Here is a 19,494-nt window from a genome sequence, read left to right as displayed (position 1 = left end):
AGAGGTCAAGAGTTCAAAGTCATTCCTGGGCCCGAACCCCTTCTCCAAAAACCAAAGAGGCAGTTTCCTAGGGACAGAGGCTGTCCAGTTCCGCTGTGATGAACAGGAGAATTCAGAGTCTCAGAAGATGAGTGCTGCCAGACCCTGGAACACGGAGCAACGGGGAGCAAACGGACCACAAGGAGCAGCGGGGAGCGAACAGACCACTCACGGATCAACAGGCACGCAGATCAGCCTTCACAAGGTTCACTTTGGGATCAGTGACTTTTACGTGGATTTGAAAAACTGCTGCTGTGTGGTTTTCCTGGGACTATCCACCCTGTGCACATCGGGGGCTAAGTAGAGTCTCTGGGGAACAATGACGATAGGACATTATGGCGGAGACCAGCGGGCTGTCAGAGAGCTGCGCTCAGGACGTGACCACTTCCCTCTTCCTCGCCTCAGTTCTTCGATACCTGTCACCAGGGACCCGAAGGAGTGGGGTGGAAAGAATAGCGGCTTTGGACCCTACAGGGACCGTGGTTTTACCCCGCTGCCAGCTTTAGCCGCCAGTGATGCCCCGTTCCCTCTTTTGACCCTTTAGCGCCCAGTGTGCATGGCCTGCCTGGCTGGTGCTTGCTGCCACTCACGGCCTTCTGCAGGATCTTCGCAAGGCTTCATCCTCCTTCTCCCCAGCAGACAGATCATCGAAGATCCATTCTCCCCCTCTCCCCCCCCACAGCCCTCCTCAACTCACCTCTGCCAACCTCCGCAGGCCAAACCAGGTCGCCCTAATAAGAGTTCTCCCCAGATTCTTTATGGGGCTTTGATCTCAAAACTGGTAAAGAAGCCCCGAGGCGTACAACGCTGTAAGGCAGGGCAGGACTGGGGAGACACACAGACACTGCGTGCCCCAATCCTTAGGGCTTTGAAGGTTGGGGTCTGCCTTTGTCTTACTTTCAGGCAAGGGCTGGGCCCCTCAACAGCACCCCAGCTCTCATTTCTCTGTGTCAGTTAGCTTTCCTTCGCCCCTCACAGGGTGTCTCCTTCACTCCAGGGCCAGCTGAACTCTGGCACTAGAAGATTCTCTGCAGCTCTCCTTCCTGAGTCACACAGATGTAAAGCCTCTGTCCCTGGCCACCACATCTTCCCAACCACAATGAACTGTCCTCAAACCAAGATGCACCCCTCTTCCAGCCTGCTCAGAAGGAAACGAAACGAAAGAGTGTCTGAGTTAGGCTAGCCCAGCGTCACAGAGCCGGGAGTCCTGGAGAATGCTGACCTCTGATTCAGCACTCCCAGCTGTCACCGAGTATCTGGGTTCTGTCTTCAGCCCTTCCCAGGGAAAGAGGTATTACACAGGTGTAACTGCTTGGCCTGACTGAGAGCTGTCACTTCCTGACCAGAAAGCAGAGTCCTGGCAGCCTCTTTGAAAAGTCAAAGCCTTTGATGCTGTCAAGGATGAAGATGAAGGCCGTCGAGCACGCGTGCGCGGGCGCACACACACACATACACACACACACACACACACACCATGCCTCTGCCCCTCCCTGGTGGCCCCGCCCTCTTACTGCATCAGCACCCCACCTTCCTTACACTCAGGGTGCCTCACCGGCCTACCCTGGCTCCTAACCCACCCTGACGGAGCCCTGAGGGAGCAGGCATCCCCACGAGCACCAAGATGCAGCCATGGCTCTGGCTGGTCTTCAGTGTGAAGCTGGCAGGTAAGACCCAGAGCGGGGTAGCACAAGCCTGCTCTGGAGCAGGGCACTTAGAGCTGGCAGTCTTAGCAACAGGAGGAACAGACAGGAGCCCGGCTGACGGAACAGGGCAGGCGGGGAAGCACAGGCCCTGACCATGGGGAGAATCCTCTCAGGAGCTCATTTCCCAGAGACGCCTGAGGAACTAGGGCAGACCCCAGCTCTGTCCCACAGCCTGAACTAGAAGGGGAGAGGGGAAAGGAAGAAGAAATAAAGAGGAGTGAGAAATCCAGAACTGACGAGGAAACGCAGTTGTTCAGGGTGCTCACAGGGAAGTGCCCATGCAGCTCCCAGAGGCCCGTCTGGCCCAGGGTCTGTAGACACACTCTTACTACTTCCGGGGAAGTGCTTCTAGTGAACTGGACAGACAGCGCTGTAGCTGGCTCTGGCAGGGTGCTCACTATGGCCACCTACTCTCCAGTGTCCTCAGGAGTCAGGGTCCTGTGTAGCACGGCTTCCCCAAGAAGCAGCATGGATATTGGGGCTGGCACAGACATGCCGCCTAAAGTCTGTCATTGTGATCAGACCCAGTCAGCGGGCTTTTTAGAGGGAGACTCCTCAAATCTTTGCTGGTCTGGCACCACTTAAAGTCCAAAACTGATTACACAGTTGACGGAGATGGGGCATGCCAGCCCCTGCCTCTTACCTGGTTAGCTCAACTACGTCACAAATGAAAAGGAGGCAATCCAAGCCTCTAAAGCTACTGCTGATCATTCTAGAAATGCCAGGTCCCTCAGAAAATGGAATCCTGGGCTACCAAACTGATAAAATGAGACCGTGTGTGACTTCAAGCCTGGCCGTGCATGTCCTCTGGGCTCTTTGGAAGGGCTCCTGCTGTCTGTATATTTGTGGAACCATTTTGTGTGCAGGTTTCCTCAGTTCAGGGGCTCTGAGTTCATTCGCGCAAGGCCTATGGCCTGGGTTTGGGAATGAGTCCACTGCACGCAGGCTGTATGACCCTGAGTGTGCCTTTCTTTCCCTCAAGCTCTGTTCGCCGCCCCCCCCCCCGAAGGATTAAATCAGACAGCACAGGCTATGCCTGATGCACCGTCATACAGACCGATGTCCTCACTTTGGCCAGTGACCAAAACAATACAAATGGCTGCGAGGGCACAGAAACCGTAGCCCCATCAGGGAAAGGGAGATGTAGTGGTACCTGAGCCGCAGGGGAAGCTCAGAGTGGTCTGGGGTGGACTCTGGGTTTAGTTCATCACATCAATCCTAGGGAAGGCTATGATGGGGCCGGAAGGCCTGAGCCACAATTAGAGACCGTGATGGCGCCATTAACTCAAGCAGCTGATTCTTCCCGGCTCACACTCCCTCCAGTCTCTGCTCAGTCAGTCCTGTCCTCTGTATTATATCTTGGCCATGGCCCTCGGCTCCAAGCCAAAGAAAAAGGCTTTCTGTTTCAACGCGGGTTTGTTGGAACTCACATGATCTTGGATGTGAAAGAAACTTAGTGGGAGACTCCTTGAGACTTCACTGGATGTCTAGAACATCCCCCGAGACCACAAACCTGCCGGCAGAATTCACCTGTCTGCTTCACACAGGCACCGCCATGGTCCACGTATGACGACCTGTGTGAGTGAGTCGCCCTTCACGTATGATTTCTCTCCTTTTTTTCCCCCTGAAATTCACTAGGTAGTGACCTCAGGCTGACCTCTCACACAAAGCAAGCCTCCTGACTCAACTTCTCAAGTGTACACCATCATGCCTGCCTTTTTTTCTTTTCTTTCCAATCCTCAGAGCAAGCAGGACAACCGCTGCAGGCCTAGCTGATCTTCTTTACAGGAGACCCGGACTTGGTGACCTCTGAGGTCCCATGACTGCTAATGGGCAAAGCTGTCTGCACAGCCATGCCTGCAACTCCTTCTGCCTGCCCAGTTTTTTCATCTGAGACAAATGGACTGTCAATCTGGTCTCTGTAATGACTGCCCTGCCCTGAGGGGCAAGAAGTCAGTGACAGGTCCCCTGCGGGACCTACCAGGGTCGGCAGCGCCTTTAACTAGGTCCAGAATCTCACTTTGTCCAAACCAGTCTTTCACTGGGCCTGTGACTCCAAAGTCCTCTCTCAGCTTGCCTCATGTCCTTTTGACTGCCTAGAGCTACCAAAGGCTTATCTCTGCAGAGCCACTGCCAGGTGAGGCGGGCAACTGGCTTTGGCTTTCAACATTGGCTCTCTGAATTTGAATTCAGTGAGACTCCAAACAAGTTAACTTCATGCCAGTGTTCGCTCATCTGGGGAAGGGGGATAAACATCCTGGAGCCAGTCTGAGACTAGCTTAAAATGACTTACGCCCAGAGCCACAGGTGGCAATAGCTCGTCAGCCAGGGCCTCAGCAAAGGCGAGCACAGTGAACCTCCCGTGCAGGCAATGCCTGTGAATTTGAACACACTGACTGGTGTTAACTCCCGGCTCTTTCTCCAGGCACTCTTCTGTCGTGGCCTTCAGTACAAACTCACCATGTTTCCGAGGCCCCACCACTGCGCACAGAAATGTGTGCTGGTGTTTTCTGTTCCTTCTCCTTTCTAGGGGTTGAACTCAAGAGATCAGGTTTGATGGTAAACACCTTTAGCTGCTGAGCTATCTCCCGAGCCCTACTCTTTTTTTAAAAGCAAGTTTTCATGTAGCCCAGGTTAGCCTTGAACTCACTGTAGCCAAACTTGAAGTTCTGATCCTCCTGCTGCAGCCTACAGAGAGCTGAGACTGATGTGTATAACCAGCCTGGTTTACTTCTTCTGGTTTCCTATAGCTCTCTGGAGCAGCTCTGCCCTCGTCCAGACCCCTGACTCCAAAACACTTCTAACCAGTCAAACGTTAGAAATATCCTGTGAAGCTAATACCCTCTCTAAGACTTCACTCATCTACTGGTTGAGACAGCGCCAGGGATCCAAGGACAAGCGCTTTGAGTTCCTGGTCTCCTGGAATCCTTCCAAAGGAGTTGCTGTGTACGGTGAAGGGGTGAAGAAGGAGCACATGATTGTGTTTTCACATCTAAGCCGGTCCAACCTCAACCTCACGAGACTGAAGCTGGAGGACAGTGGCACCTACTTCTGCATGATGATCGGGAGCCCCCAGCTGATCTTTGGGAAAGGGACAGAGCTGAGAGTGGGTAAGAATGCTTTCAATGCTATGAAGGAGCCTGGAAGCATGTGCACTCACGCACGCGCACACACACACACACACACACACACACACACACACACACAGCCTCACTCTGAAGTCATGAATAATCATGCCACCTCTAAGACTAATAGGAAATACACAGAGAGTTACCCAGGCCAAGCAACCTTTGATTGCATGTAGCCGTGTCCCTTAATGCTGCCATCCACCCAGCAAATGGTATATTCCATTTATATTCCATTTGCACTTTGGATGGGAAGCAGATGAGGTGAAAACAGACAGGTCAGTCAAAAGTGGGTGCTTGTGATTCCGATGGAGACACAGTGGTTCCTCTGCCCTTACACAATCTCAGGAACCCTGAGTGTACATACAGACTGTCAGTGCCTGGGCACACACACACACACAGAGAGAGAGAGAGAGGGAGAGGGAGAGGGAGAGGGAGAGGGAGAGGGAGAGGGAGAGGGAGAGGGAGAGGGAGAGGGAGAGGGAGAGAGAGAGAAGCACTTGCCCTGAGCATTCTTTGTGGGGTTCTATGGCTCAATTCCACTCTTGGGGCTTCAGGGAGATAAAGAAACTGCACCCCAGGCCTAGCCAGGCTACCAATCCATTGCACGCCTCCCCCCACCCACAGCCTCAATTTCCGAATCTGTACAAGGCAGCTGCTGGCCCACCTCTAGTTCTTGGAAGCTGTGCTTTTGTTAATTAAACGATCATATGCAGAAGTACCTTGCAAACCATAGACATGATTTTGTTTTCTGAGAGGAATTTAAGTAATAAGAAATAAGTGAAATGAATTTCACATTTTTTTGAGCCCAGATTACCGAAAAAGTATTAGCATTTTGGCAGGTAACCTACTTTTCATACAGGGCATTTGGTGCCTATTTTCTGTGTAGCACATCTCTGTTCAGAATAGCCACCCTGGACAGTAAGGAATCACCCCTTGGGGTGGAAAGTGATCATTGTAGATTCTGTCAGGCCAGCAGTTGGCTGTGGTTCTTTCTCCAGCTCAACCCAGGACGGGGCTTCTCACTGTCTTGCTTCCCACTCGCCTGAGGGCTGAAAGTCACAAGAGCACCCCAGCTACCCCCAGAAGTAGGGTCACTCGGGCTAGGGGGTATAGAGATGGTTGGGATAAGGCCAGAGTTATAATGAAAAGCAACAAGGGAAACAAAAATAGGGCGAGGTCTCCATAGCCTCGCTACTCTCTGGTCTTCTATGGTTGCGGTTCGGGGAGGAGTAAGGTCAGGTTGCTCTTGTTGTTTTTTTGCTTTTGTTTCTATGATCCCCATGCCTTCCCAGTGCTTCAGCGTCAGAGGAAGGTGGACATGAAATAAAAGCAGGTAATTTTTCTTCTTTACCTAGCCTGCTTGCCATGTTTCTGAGTCCTGTGTGCTGCCCAGCTGCCCAGGATCAGCAGTGTCTTCCCTGTGACAAGGGCACCCGGAGCCTGAACTTACCTGCCAGACTGGAGGGTCCAAGAGTTTTAGAGGAGAAGCTTGGGTGGTTTAGAGAGTGTTGGGGAAAACAGGCTTCGTTCAGGTCCTCAAGTACACTATGGGTTCCAAGGACCTGTCCCCCCCACCAAAAAAAAGAGAGGGGGAGACAGAGGGAGAGAAAGAGTTGAACTCACAGATCGGGAGGAATGAAGGAAACCTGACTTAGAGCAAGATGAAATTAAAACAGAGAAACCTCATCCTGTCCCGATCGCCCCCAGCAGACCCAGGTTGCTGTGCCAGTCAAGAGCCTGGAGAAGCTCCAGCTAGCTCCCCGCTAGGCTCGACACAGAACAGCCAAGAGACTCTTGCTTCTTTGAGTGTGAGGTGAGGCAAATGGACTCAGTTTAGGAGTCATGAGCACAAAAGGACTCAACACCCGGCAGGTCCAGACCCTTGGACCTTGTCACTGCTATTGGCTGTCACTTTACAACAGCTCCCTGGTGCCAATGGCCAAAAGCTTTGCAGTGACCTAATGCGGTTAATGCTTTGTCAGAGGTGGTATGGGAAATGATCTTTCGGTTTTTCCTAGTCCCTCTCCTACTACTTCGCTGGGTGTAGGGTACAGGAGATTCGTTTCCTTGGTTAGCAAAATTTAAGGGTGGGTGGTCCGGCGCACCACACCTCATAACCTCATGGTCTCCCTTCTCAATGTTTCAGTCCCACTGCCCTCGCCCTCCCTCTCCCAACCCCTCAGTGTGAGATGAGGAAGGGCCGTCTCAGAATCTCATGGTCTCCCTGCTCAACGAGTCAATCCGACTGTCCTCTCCTGTCCCTCTCCCAACCCCTCGGTGTGAGATGAGGAGGGGCCATCCAAGACAAGGAGAAGGGCCTGAGTCCCAGCCTTTCACTGACCCACCTCTCCTAGCTGTGGTGCTCATGTCGGAACAACCTTCTTCTTTCCATCGGCTTAGGGCCTGGCAAGGAGGCTGAGAGCTTGGTCATGCAAAGGACCAAGGGGTCTTCTTTGCTTTGTCTTGTTTGCAGTAGGGTCTTTCTACATAGCCCCAGCTGTCATGTAGACCAGATGAGCCTCCTAGAACTCACAGAGATCCACCTGCCTCTGTCTCTCAAGTGTTGGGATTAAAGATGTGTGCTGCTATGCCTGGCTGGACCAAGGACCTCAGCCCAAGATCTGCCAAGCACAGTCACGCCTTCTGCCTGCCTGCTTTGCTAGGTACTCTGCTCTCTTGAGTCTCACAACAAAATAGAAACCACCATCTTTATGTTTTGTTTGGAGGTTTTGTTTGTTTGTTTGTTTTTGTTTGTCAAGATTTCTTTGTGTCACTCTGGCTGTCCTTGAACTCACACTATAGACCAGGCTGGCCTCGAACTCACTGAGATCTGCCTCTGCCTCCTGAGTTTTGGGATTCAAGGCGTGCACCGCCACTGCCTGGCCGTAGTCATCTTCTTTACAGCAGACGGGAAGCCGAGGAACAGACGACAGCCCAGGCTACACGGTTGTTGATTGTGGCATAGGGCTCTGCTCATGTCTGGTGGCTCCACAGCCTCTCTCCAGGACACCAAGCTACGCCCATGTATAGGCTCTACATTCATCTGAGATCTGAGAAACCAGATCTGAATTCTTGCGCTCTGGGACCTGATGCCCTGTGGCAGCCCTGGAAGGAAGGCACACAATCTGCCTGTGAGAATTGCTGCTTACGTGTCTGACATATGGGTCTTGCTTCTTTCTGTAGTTGATGTCCTTCCTACAACTGCCAAGCCCACCAAGACGACTGTCAAGAGGAAACCGTGCTCAGTCCCCCCATTAAAGCCCCAGAAGGGTAAGTTTTCCATCGTTGCACCCACAGAAAAAATGGCAGCTCCCCACTTTCACTCCCCCCTTTTTCCTTCACCCCTTCCCTTCTCTGTTACAAACTCTTGCCGAGGCTTCATTCTGCTGTCTATTTCTCTAGCTCTAAGCTGGTGTCAACAAAAGGGACGATGACTATGCCAGCAAGTCACAGTCTAGTGAGGCCACACTCACAAAGCATCCCAGAATAAGACGTTAAGGAAAATACAGTCACCCGAACACTGTACACAAATGCTCACAGCAGCACAATTCATTATAGCCAGAGAAGCAGACACACCCTGATGTTCCTCAACTATGCACAGGCAAACAAAACAGGATACAGGGGGCTGGGGATTTAGCTCAATGGTAGAACACTTGCCTAGCAAGTGCAAGGCCCTGGGTTCAGCCCTCAGCTCCAAAGAGAGAGAGAGAGAGAGAGAGAGAGAGAGAGAGAGAGAACAAGATCCAGACAATACACAGACACATAGAGAATGAAGTACTTGGGCTCACAAGATAGCTCCGAAAGCAGCAGCCCTTGCTGCCGATTCTGACTGTTCAGTGCAGGAGACCCACATGGTAGAAAGAGAAAAGTTACTCCTGCGAGTTCTCCTTTAACTTTCACACGTGCACACCACGGCCCTCAAATGTCCACACCATATACCCAGTCAATTAATAAATGTAGTTTAAAAAAAATAATTAAGTACTGTCTAGGTATGGCAGTTCATGCCTGTAGTCCTAACATTCAGGAGGCTGAGGCAAGATCACAAGTTCAAGGTCAACCTGAGCTATTAGGAGAAGCCCTGATGAAGAAGAAAGCAGGAAAGAGTGAGTCCAGATGTGGTGGTGCACATCTGTAATCGCAGCACTCAGAAGGTAGAAGCAAAGGATCAGGAGTTTAAAGCTATCTTCAACTGCATACCATATTTGTGGCTAACCTGGGCTATGTAAGACCTTGTCGCAACACCTTCCCCCCAAATAACATGCTTAAGTTTGGATGAATCTTGACAACACACAGTGAAAGGTTAGTTATGAAAACCAAAAACAAACCCCACAACACATTTTAACCAGGTGGGGTGGCCCATAATCCCAGTACCCAGGGGCAGAAGCAGATGGATATCTCTGAGTTCAAGGCCAGCCTGGTCTACCACACAAGTTCCAGGCCAGTTAGGGCTATATAGAGAACCCTATCTTGACAGCAATGAAGACCATAAATTGTGTGGCTCCATAGATGTGAACCATCCATGGGGATGCAGGTCACAGAGACAGAAATAGATAAAAGGCTACCTGAAGGTAGTGCACTGGGGAGCAATGAGAAAATCTTCACAGTACAGAGTTTTGTTTTTTCTGGGACTCTCAAAGTGTCCCAAAGTTAGACGACGTGATGGCTTCACCTCTCTAGGAAGATACTAAAAACCATTGCGTATGCTCTAAGTTTTCTCTGAGGCTTGGCTTTTCCATGTAGACCTTGGCTGCCTGGAGCTAACTTTAACCCAGGCTGTCCTCAGTTTCCCAATCCTTCTGCCTTAGGCTCACACAAGTTCTGGGAGTACAGACATTCTCTAAACAGATGGAGTTTCTCGTTTGCAAATCATATCACAATCAAGCTGTCAGCAAACAAAGCTTCCAGGTCAAGCACCAGCGGTTCACTCTCTCCCTCTCAATGTCTAGCAGAGGAGCTAGCACAAGGGGGGCGGGGGGAGGGGAGGTCTGACAAGCTAGCAAGTGAACACCAAACATCTCATCTGGAGCAGGCACACATGTACCTTTGAAGCCATAAGCTCAAATGTGCTCTGGAAAAATACTGACTTCCACCCCCCAAAAGCTACTGGTGACAAACAGTTCCATCTGCCACTACCCAGAGTACAAACCACACCACCAGGACTACTGGGTGCAGCTGGCAGAAAAGCCCCAGAGGAAGCGTCCCCCACAGGGTCAGGGAGACAGGGAGGGGGCTGCCTCCTGAGGTGTCCTAGGGGTTTGGTGCCTTATGCCTACAATCCCAGCGTCTGGAAGGGTGAGGCCAGCAATCAACCAAGAGTTTGAGATCATCCTCAGCTACAATGCAAGTATGAGACCAGTCTGGGTTATTTGAAACCCTGTCTCAAACAGAAATATAAACCCCACAAAATACAGCCTTTGTTGGCCTCGATTTTTCAGAAGGCTGAGGCAGGGGGATTATTGAATTCATAAATTTGAGAGTAGTCTGAGCAACATAATGAGATATTGTCTCAAAAAATAAGTAAACCAGGCATGGTGGTTCTTGCATGTGATCTCAGCACTCCAGAGGATGAGGCAGGAGGATCAGTGTAAGTCTGAAGCTAGCCTGGACTACGTAGTAAGTTCTAAGCCAGGCTGATCTACAGAATGAGATCCTGAATGAAAAACCCACACAATACATGCATCGATATATACACACATAAACGGGAAGAGAGAAGGTCCAAAAAGAAGAGCAAGAGGGAGAAAAGGAAGGAGAGAGGAAGTAAGAAAGGAGAAAGAGGCCTTTATATATAGAGAGGCAGCAATTAGCTGGAATAAATAGCCATGCTCCTCCAACCCAAACAGCATGATGCTTCTATGGCTTCCACTTCAGGGTGGTCTCTCCGCAGGAGCCTCCTTTGTCCCCGCCTCTCCTCCTCCACTGCTCTAAAACTAACCACTCCCTGTGACAATAGGCTCATTTGGACCTCACCCACTGGGTGAGCCTTGGTCAATTCAATTCGCCACGCTGTGCAAGAGTCTCATCCGCACTCTGCCAGCTGAGCTAGGTGCCCAGCCCAGCCCAGCTTTCTCAAAACTACAGAGTGAGAGGGAGCGGTGAAACCACTCCTTGCCTTCCGCCCTCTAAAACTGAAGCTTTCTGTTAGCGCTGTCCCTGGCGCATAGTATGCACCTGGCTGAAATTCTCTTCCTCGGTCGCCTGCAGAGTGTTTTCTGGACTTCTCAACCAAGAACCCAAACCTGGGGCTTGACTCTGCACCTCAGCCCTTTAAGGAGATCAACTACGGGGCTGATCTGAGACTATTGAAGACGGTTCTAGAACTTTTTTTTTTTTTGAGACAGGGTTTCTCGGTAGCTTTGGGACCTGTCCTGGAACTAGCTCTTGTAGACCAGGTTGACCTCGAACTCAAAGATCCGCGTGCCTCTGCCTCCCGAGTGCTGGGATTAAAGGCTGCGCCACCACCACCCAGCTTCAATAGCATGCAAAAACTAGACAAATGAATAGATACCCAAATCACAGAAGAACGATCATGTAAGTGGCTAATGCAAGCAAACAGGCCAGAGCCCACTCAGAATTAGGACTGAAGTAAACTCTCTAGACTGACGAAAGTTAGAACACCATTAACAAGGGCCAGTGAGGTGCCATTGGGCAGGAGTGGAAGCAGAGGCACCTGGCAGTCTAATGCAACCAGAATGGACAAAGTCTGTGGTTCTGTAGTCCTCATTTTCAGCTTCTGCCTCAGGAAGGCACCTGCGTACAGAAACGTGCCAGAACGTTCTCTACGGGGCCGTTTCTAAAAGTAAAGAACGGGAGACAGCTAAGTTTCCGCTGGCGGCTGTCCCCAGGACCTCCTGTGTCTCTGCTGGGGAAAAGAACATGCCAGTGTGATTAAAGAATCGGGAGAGATGCATTTGCAGGGGGAAAAAATGAACACAGTACAACCCACTGTGCTAAAACGGAGAAACTGCTGAGGGGCCGGGGATGTAGCTCAATGCTTGCCCAGCATACACAGGCCCTGGGTTCAATCCCTAGCCTGGCAGAAGTGGCCATAGCGGCCCACATGTGTAATTCCAGTACTTGAGAGATGGAGACAGGAGAATCAGAAGTTCAAGACCATCCTTGACCACAGTGAAGTAGAGACCAGTCTGGGGTACGGGAATCTTTGCATTTAAAATCAAAACACAAAGACAGCGGTCAGGGAGATGGTTTCTCAGGGCAGAGTGCTGGCAGTGAAAGCATGAGGCCCTGAGTTTAAACCATGAGTGCCCACATGAGAAGCTGGGCACGGCGACAGACACCTGTACCCTAGCCCTGGGTGGGGGTGGAGACAGGAGACCCCTGGGGCTTGCTGGCCTCTGGTCTAGCACCAGGCTCAGTGAAAGATGCTGTCTCTCTCAAGGGAACGAGGTCGGAGGTGGTAGGGCAGGACACCTACCATCCTCCTTGGCCCTCTGTGCTCACACGCATGTGCACACACCACGTATGCACACTCACATACTCGTATGTATATGAGCAAACAATGGAAACTGTGCGTGCCTGTGAGTTTAGATGTGAAGGGGAAGATTATGAAATTATTAATGTTGTTCTCTGAGAACTCCAAACAGGTGTAAAGAACAATGAAAATATAGCTGTATATCATGAAATCCAAATAAAGGGTTGTTCTAATGAATAATGAAATTTTATTACTAGGCATGAGATGTATCTACTTCCTTTGAACATAAACAACTCCCAGTTTTACTGACACTTTAAAAGTATGGATGTAACAAGACATTTTCTATATAAAATTACCTCTGTGTTATTTAAAGTGAATTTCAAAATCAACCAGAAGGAGGTATGCTAAAAATACAACCAGTGGGGTTACCTTCTGGTAGGGAAGCCCGACCGATCTCTGTGAGTTCCAGGTCAGCCAGGGCTACCAAATGAGGGCTGCCTAGTGAGACCCATGTCAAAAGCAAACAACACGTCAACCAGTGGCACCCTCTGGGAGGAGGGCCTGCCCCTGCCTGTGTCTCAATCCGTACCGAATACGGAACATGTGTCGTGTGTGTCTTTTCCAGGCATGACGTGTGGCCTCGTTACCCTCAGCCTGCTGGTGGCCTCCATCTTGGTTCTGCTGGTATCCCTGAGTGTGGCCGTCCACTTTCACTGTGAGTTGACATTTCCAGGATATTGTGAAGCCCCCATTTCCCTCCCTGAAGTGCACCTAGGCATACTTCCTTCACTAGGGCAGCAGAGTAAAGGACAAATTTGCCCCCAACTAACTGTGGGGCTCTGCAAACGGTTCTTCCTGTCTTTGAGGGACTTTGGGGGAGGGCAGCAACTTGGACCCGGGGCTTATTGGATACTCTCTCCCATGAGACACCGCCCCACAGACCCAGGAGGCCAACGTGAGCCTCAACCTGTGTCTGCAGTCAGATGAACCCTAGGCTCGAGCCCACTGAAATACTCCTTCCTCAAAAGACTTTCATGTTGTCATCAATGGGTCTCAACTGCATACCCAAGCATAGAACTTTGCCACCTACCAGGGATGCAATCTGTAATGTCCTCAGGGTCCATGGGCTGCGTAGATGGGTGCTTATGGTCGGTAGACATGAAAGCCCAGTGCCCCAAAGACCTTATCTGTGGCTTTTGTGTGGTGTTCCTAGAAGTGTGTGTGTCCACACCCCTGCTCGGTGGCTGCAGGGAGACTCACGTGGCTGTTGCCCCCTGTGCCCTCGGCTCCTCTGTCCCCCGGGCTCTGCAGGCACTGGCCTTATAGAAAGGACAGGAAAGCAGAGGAGAGGCCAGACCAACCGTGGTCCCTCCATTCACCCCTGCCACCTTGAGTACATCCCTTTTCCTCCCTGGGCATCTATGAAGGGACAAGAACATCAGAGACACCAGCCACATCAGAGGCTCTCAGCTCTTCCAAGGTCGCAGCACTCTGTGAATTTCTGACAGTTGTGGGTCCACTCCCCAGAGAACTGCAGCCAAGGGCATGGACACTTTGGCAGACTGTTATCCTCACCCACAAACCTGTGTACCCCGTTAAGAACCCCAGTGGTCGGATTGAACCAAGCACACGGGCCTGCAATCCCAGTTCTTGGGAGGTAAAGGAAGAAGGATTAGGAGTTTAAGGCCAGCCTGGCTGCACAGTGAATCTGAGGTTTGAGGCCAACCTGGGCTACTTAGGATCCTGTTTCAAAAACAAATAAAAACATTCTGTGAAGTAAACAACAATACACTTCTCTTTTCTGCCTGCATCCCATCAGGAGCACGCATGCGCTGCTTTGGATGCCCTCTGAGGTCTGGTGCCTGGCCTGGTGCAAAAGGCAATGACATTTATTTTGTGCTATTGAGATTCGATCCCAAGGCCTTGTGTTCCACCACTGTGCTAGCCCCGCCCCCTCCAGTCTCCAGGAAAGCTTATTTAAGGTACAAACTGGAGCAGAAGAATTCCATTAAAACTCTGGCACTAACCACATAGCTTTTAGGCAAGTTGTTTGACAATTCACAAGCTCTGTGCCTCAGTTTCCACACACGTAAGATGGATATAGTAGTAGGAATAGGATCTGGGAGCATGTGTCAAGGCTGTTAAAAATGTGGGATGAATGGATGAATGAATGAATAATTTCAAATATTTTTAACCTATAAAAGCAAACAACAACAGAAGTGTGAAACGTGAAGAATCTGGGGCCCACCCTAGTACCCCAGATGTGGTGTTGGCTAACTCTGCTATCTTCCTCTCAGACTCTGTAGACTGGCCCTAGCTATCGACCAACCAATGCTGACTGGTTTTTCTCTGCTCTGCTCCTCCAGGCCTTCGCAGGAAAGCCCGAATTCGCTTCATGAAACAGTAAGTGCTGATCTCCAAAACGTCACGGGGGCCTGAGAGTGTGGATGACTGGGCAGAGAGCTTGCCTAGCACGCCCAAAGCCCTGGGTTCGATCCCCGGCACTGTGGAAACCAAGTAGAGTGGTTTACTCCCATCACCCCAGCACTAGAAAACACAAAGTCACCAGGCGTGGTGGTGCACGCCTTTGATCCCAGCAATCGGGAGGCAGAGGCAGGGCAATGTCTGTGACTTTATGAGTTCCAGGCCAGCTAGAGCAGTTATACAGAGAAACCCTGTCGCAAAAAACAAAAATAAATAAGTAAATAAATAAATAAAAATTCAAAGCCATTCCCTACTATATAGTACCAGCCAGCCTGGGCTACAAACCCTGCATCAGAAATAATTAGCCAGCTACATCTAAAATACATGACAAAAAATGGTCCACTGTATCTATCAACTCTTAGCAAGAGCCCGAGGTTTGTATAAGACAGAGGCTGTGGTTTATCCTCAACTGCAGGTCTAGGATCTCATCCTCAGACTCAGACAGTGTTCTTGCCTTTGATTTGTTGTTTTGGGACAGTATTTGATTTGTTGTTGTTTTGATCCTCCTGCCTCTACCTCCTGGTATATGAGCACTGAAGATGAAACTCGGGGCTTGGTGCACACCGGGAAGTGCTCTGCCAACAGCCCGGCCCAGCCTTGGATCTGATGTTTATCTTCAACAGAGAAGCTGTTTCACATCTGTCTGCCATACATATCAATTTGCTCCTCAGAACACACACACATTTTGTTATGTTTTTTTAATTGATTTTTATTGAGCTCTACATTTCTCTCTGCCCCCCTCCCAGCCTCTGCCCTCCCCTTCAACCCTCCCCCAAGGTCCTCATGATCCCAACTTACTCAGGAGATTTGTCTTTTTCTACTTCCCATGTAGATTAGATGCATGTATGTATCTCTTAGTGTCTTCATTGTTGTCTAGGTTCTCTGGGATTGTGATTTGTGGGTTGGTTTTCTTTGCTTTATGTTTAAAAACCACTTATGAGTGAGTACATGTGATAATTGTCTTTCTGTGTCTGGGTTACCTCACTCAAAATAATGTTTTCTAGCTCCATCCATTTGCCTGCAAAATTCAAGATGTCTTTTTTTTTCCTGCTGTGTAGTACTTCATTGTGTAAATGTACCACATTTTCCTTATCCATTCTTCGGTCAAGGGGCATTTAGGTTGTTTCCAGGTTCTGGCTATGACAAACCATGCTGCTATGAACATAGTTGAGCACATGTCCTTGTGGCACGGTTGAGCATCCTTTGGATATACCCAAAGTGGTATTACTGAGTCTTGAGGAAGGTTGTTTCCTAATTTTCTGAGAAATTACCACACTGAAATCCAAAGGAGTTGTACCAGTTTGCATTCCCACCACCAATGCAGAAGTGTTCCCTTTTCCCCACAACCTCTCCAGCATAGGTTGTCATCAGTGTTTTTGATCTTGGCCATTTTTAGAGGTGTAAGATGGAATCTCAGCGTTGTTTTGATTTGCATTTCTCTGATGTTGAGCATTTTTTTAGGTGTCTTTTAGCCATTTTTATATTCCTCTGTTGAGAGTTCTCTGTTTAGGTCTGTACTCCATTTTTTTTATTGGATTATTTGTTCTTTGGATGATCAATTTCTTGAGTTCTTTGTATATCTTGGAGATCAGACCTCTGTCTGATGTAGGGTTAGTGAAGATCTTTTCCAATTCTGTAGGCTGTCGTTTTGTCTTGTTGACCATGTCCTTTGCTTTACAGAAGCTTTTCAGTTTCAGAAGGTCCCATTTACTAATTGTTTCTCTCAGTGTCTGTGCTGCTGGGGTTATATTTAGGAAGTGTTTCCCTGTGCCAATGAGCTCAAGTATACTTACCACTTTCTCTTCTATGAGGTTCAGTGTGGCTGGCTTTATGTTGAGGTCTTTGATCCATTTGGACTTGAGTTTTGTGCATGGTGATAGATATGGGTCTATTTTCATTCTTCTACATGTTGATATCCAGTTATGTCCACACCACTTGATAAATATGCTTTCTTTTTTCCATTTGATATTTTTTGCTTTTTTGTCAAAAATCAGATGTTCGAAGGGACACACATGTTTGAGAAAAGACCATGCCTCCAAATGAAGGAGGCAATAGAGCCTTGTGCTCAAGGGAGGGACAGGCCTACATCTGAATTGGCGGCAAGCATCTTGCCCACTGAGCCTCTCTTCAGCCCTGACTGCTGTTTTTTATGGACTATTTACGATTGTAGTTTAGATGGTGAGCAAGTTATGCTTTGTGGGCTGGGATCAGAAACCGCCTTCACCTACCAGACAAGAGTCAAAACTTGAGGGTTTCTAAAACTAGACCTCCGGAGAGTTCTGTGCAGAAGTCTCCCCTTTGGGACTTCTGTAGAGAGTCATTCTAATTCTGTCACTCCCGAAGATTTGTCCCCACGTGTCCTTCCATTTCCACCTGCTCCCCAGTGACCTGACAACACCATTCTTGAAGAAGCTGGAGATGGAACCCTGAGATTTGGCAACTAGGAGTTCTATGGACTAGTGAGGCAGAGAGTGTGCACAGTGTGTGTGTGTTGAGAGAGGATCTCAAAGGCTGGCCCTGAGCTCATCTTAGACTCCTGATCCTGTAAAGTTGGTTTGTGGTTTTCAAATCTTTAAAACCCCTTCTAGTCCAGCCGTTATGGTCCAGGTCTGAACACAGCAGTCCTTGGGCCTCACAGGGCAGCTATTAGCTAACAAGCTGCAACTTGAGGCAGGCAGTCCCACTTAGTGCTGTCCCAGAACGTCCTCCCAGCAGTGGCTCTGTGTGCACTGTCATCAGGTCATCTTAGAAAGTGCTTCAAAAAGCAATGTCACTCAAAGCTAGGGGCTTCCACCAGTCTTTCTAAACATTTCTTTACCACTATGGCAGGTCAGAACAGCTGGTCCTGGATATTGAACTCAAGTCATCAGACTTGGGAGCAAGCACTTTAACCCGCTGAGCCATCCTACTGGCCCCAAAGCTAGAGAGGTTTTAAATTATATTTGTGTGTTGGACAGTGGTGGCACACACCTTTAATCTCAGCATTGAGGAGGCAGAGGCAGGCAGATCTCTGAGTTCGAGGCCAGCCTGGTCTATAGATCAAGTTCCAGGACAGGTTCTGAAGCTACAGAGAAACCCTGTCTCAAAAAGAAAAAAGCAAACCCAAAGCAAATTAGGGAATTATATTTGTGTGTTATTTTGCTGTAGTTTGGTTTTCTTTGTGTTGTTTATGTTTTTCGGGTTTTTATGTTTGTTTATTTTGGTTTTTTGCCTTTTAGCCTTTTTAATGACAGAAATGGGCCCTAAAAGCCTCCTAATATAAAGCTCTCAGCCCCAGGCGGACCTGCTTCCTCCTCCATCTGCCGTTGTTTCTGTTACAGGACGTGTCGTGTCACTAGCCTGAGAATAAGAGTCTCACAACTTGCTGTGTCTTCCCAGGTTTCACAAGTGATCGGCGCCCACAGCACTGATATCCTGCCGCAAAAGGACAATGACAGCGTTCAGTAAAAAAGCAGATCTAGACAAATGAGAGAGGGATTCATTCAACGGTGGAGACTCCACTGCCTTGCTCAAGTCACCTGCCTTGAACTGCTGTAAATACCTCCGTGGATGTCATGCATGGGGACCACGCGACTGTTCACCTGGAGTCTCCCGGAGAAAACCCCAGAACCCAGAGTCACTCACAGAGTGTGCCGAAGAACCAAGAACTCCCACCATGGCTCCCCTGTGGTTCTTTTACCCTTCTTGGACTGGACCTTAGATGGTGGCCTTCCAGTCACCATCTTTGTAAGTTGCTTGAACAGGCAGCATTTTTGGCTCTTTGACCCCTCATGGAAAAGAGCTGGGGACAAACCTGGGTCTTCCCAGAGAAGACTGCCCATCTTCACAGGGAGAAGCCAGCTTGTGAGTTGCTGGGCTCTTGGCAGCCATCTTAGTCTCTCGGGACGTCCTGTGGGGCTGGGAGCCTGTTAGGTCAGGAGACTTCTACTTCATCTCCTAGTAGGAAGTTCTTAAGCTTCACTTCTTCCTCTCATTGCTTGGATATTTCTTTCACTCTCTGGCGTTTTTATGAAAATGTCATGGCTGTAAAAATAAAGTCCCGTGCTAAAGACACAAGCGGTTCCTGTGACATCCAAGGGTAGCCCCTCTACAGCGAAAGTGTTGACTTTAGTCAGAAAGAAGTAACAAGCATTGGGAGTGTAGAACTCTAGCCTAAACGCACAAGGGTTCAGTCGCCAGCCCAGGGCTCAGGGATTTATTTTGTGTGTTCTCATCTTACATCTCAGACCCTCATTTGGTCACACAATGTGCCCTTAAGTTGAACTGTGGATGAAGAGGTTAGGAAGCACCTAGGACTCCCAAAGCCAGGCCATGCTGCCTCGGGGCCACACACGCACATACACACACACATGCACACGTACACACACATGCACACACACACACATGCACACGTACACACACATGCACACACACACGCACATACACACATGCACATGTACACACACATGCACACACACATACACACACATGCACACGTACACACACACATGCACACGTACACGCACATACACACATGCACATGTACACACACATGCACACACACATACACACACATGCACACGTACACACACACATGCACACGTACACACACACATGCACACGTACACACACACACACCTGCAGTGATACTAGAAGCTCTTTTGATAGAAAAGAACAGGTGTTTGTTCCAGCCGTTGGAAGGCTTTGGAGTCTGTTAGCAAAAATAGAGTGG

At 49.4% G+C, this 19,494-nt stretch overlaps 1 protein-coding gene across 2 annotated transcripts; it reads left to right on the top strand.

Moving 5' to 3' along the window:
- The first annotated feature begins 1,586 nt into the window (after positions 1-1,586).
- Positions 1,587-18,829, top strand: Cd8b (CD8 subunit beta). 2 transcript variants are annotated; one of them, XM_075982045.1, is made up of 6 exons: positions 1,587-1,703; positions 4,493-4,852; positions 8,054-8,140; positions 12,925-13,014; positions 14,666-14,702; positions 18,162-18,829. In XM_075982045.1, the coding sequence occupies exons 1-6, from the start codon at positions 1,661-1,663 to the stop codon at positions 18,172-18,174; spliced, it is 630 nt and encodes a 209-aa protein (XP_075838160.1). In that variant the 5' UTR covers positions 1,587-1,660; the 3' UTR covers positions 18,175-18,829. The 2 variants fall into 2 exon arrangements, with proteins under 2 accessions (XP_075838160.1, XP_075838161.1); XM_075982046.1 differs by lacking the exon at positions 18,162-18,829 and having other exon boundaries at positions 14,666-14,706.
- Positions 18,830-19,494: the final 665 nt, after the last annotated feature.

This window comes from Microtus pennsylvanicus, chromosome 8 (assembly GCF_037038515.1).
Source record: "Microtus pennsylvanicus isolate mMicPen1 chromosome 8, mMicPen1.hap1, whole genome shotgun sequence".
NCBI lineage: Eukaryota > Metazoa > Chordata > Mammalia > Rodentia > Cricetidae > Microtus > Microtus pennsylvanicus.
The sequence above is the reverse complement of the archived record's forward strand: the minus strand, read 5'-3'. Positions and strand labels throughout refer to the sequence as shown.

Coding starts and splice junctions, on each gene's coding strand:
- Cd8b (XM_075982045.1), top strand. CDS start 1,661: ATGCAGCCATGGCTCTGGCTGGTCTTCAGTGTGAAGCTGGCAG. Junction 8,141..12,924: donor CCCATTAAAGCCCCAGAAGG/GTAAGTTTTCCA, acceptor TGTCTTTTCCAG/GCATGACGTGTGGCCTCGTT. Junction 13,015..14,665: donor TGTGGCCGTCCACTTTCACT/GTGAGTTGACAT, acceptor CTGCTCCTCCAG/GCCTTCGCAGGAAAGCCCGA.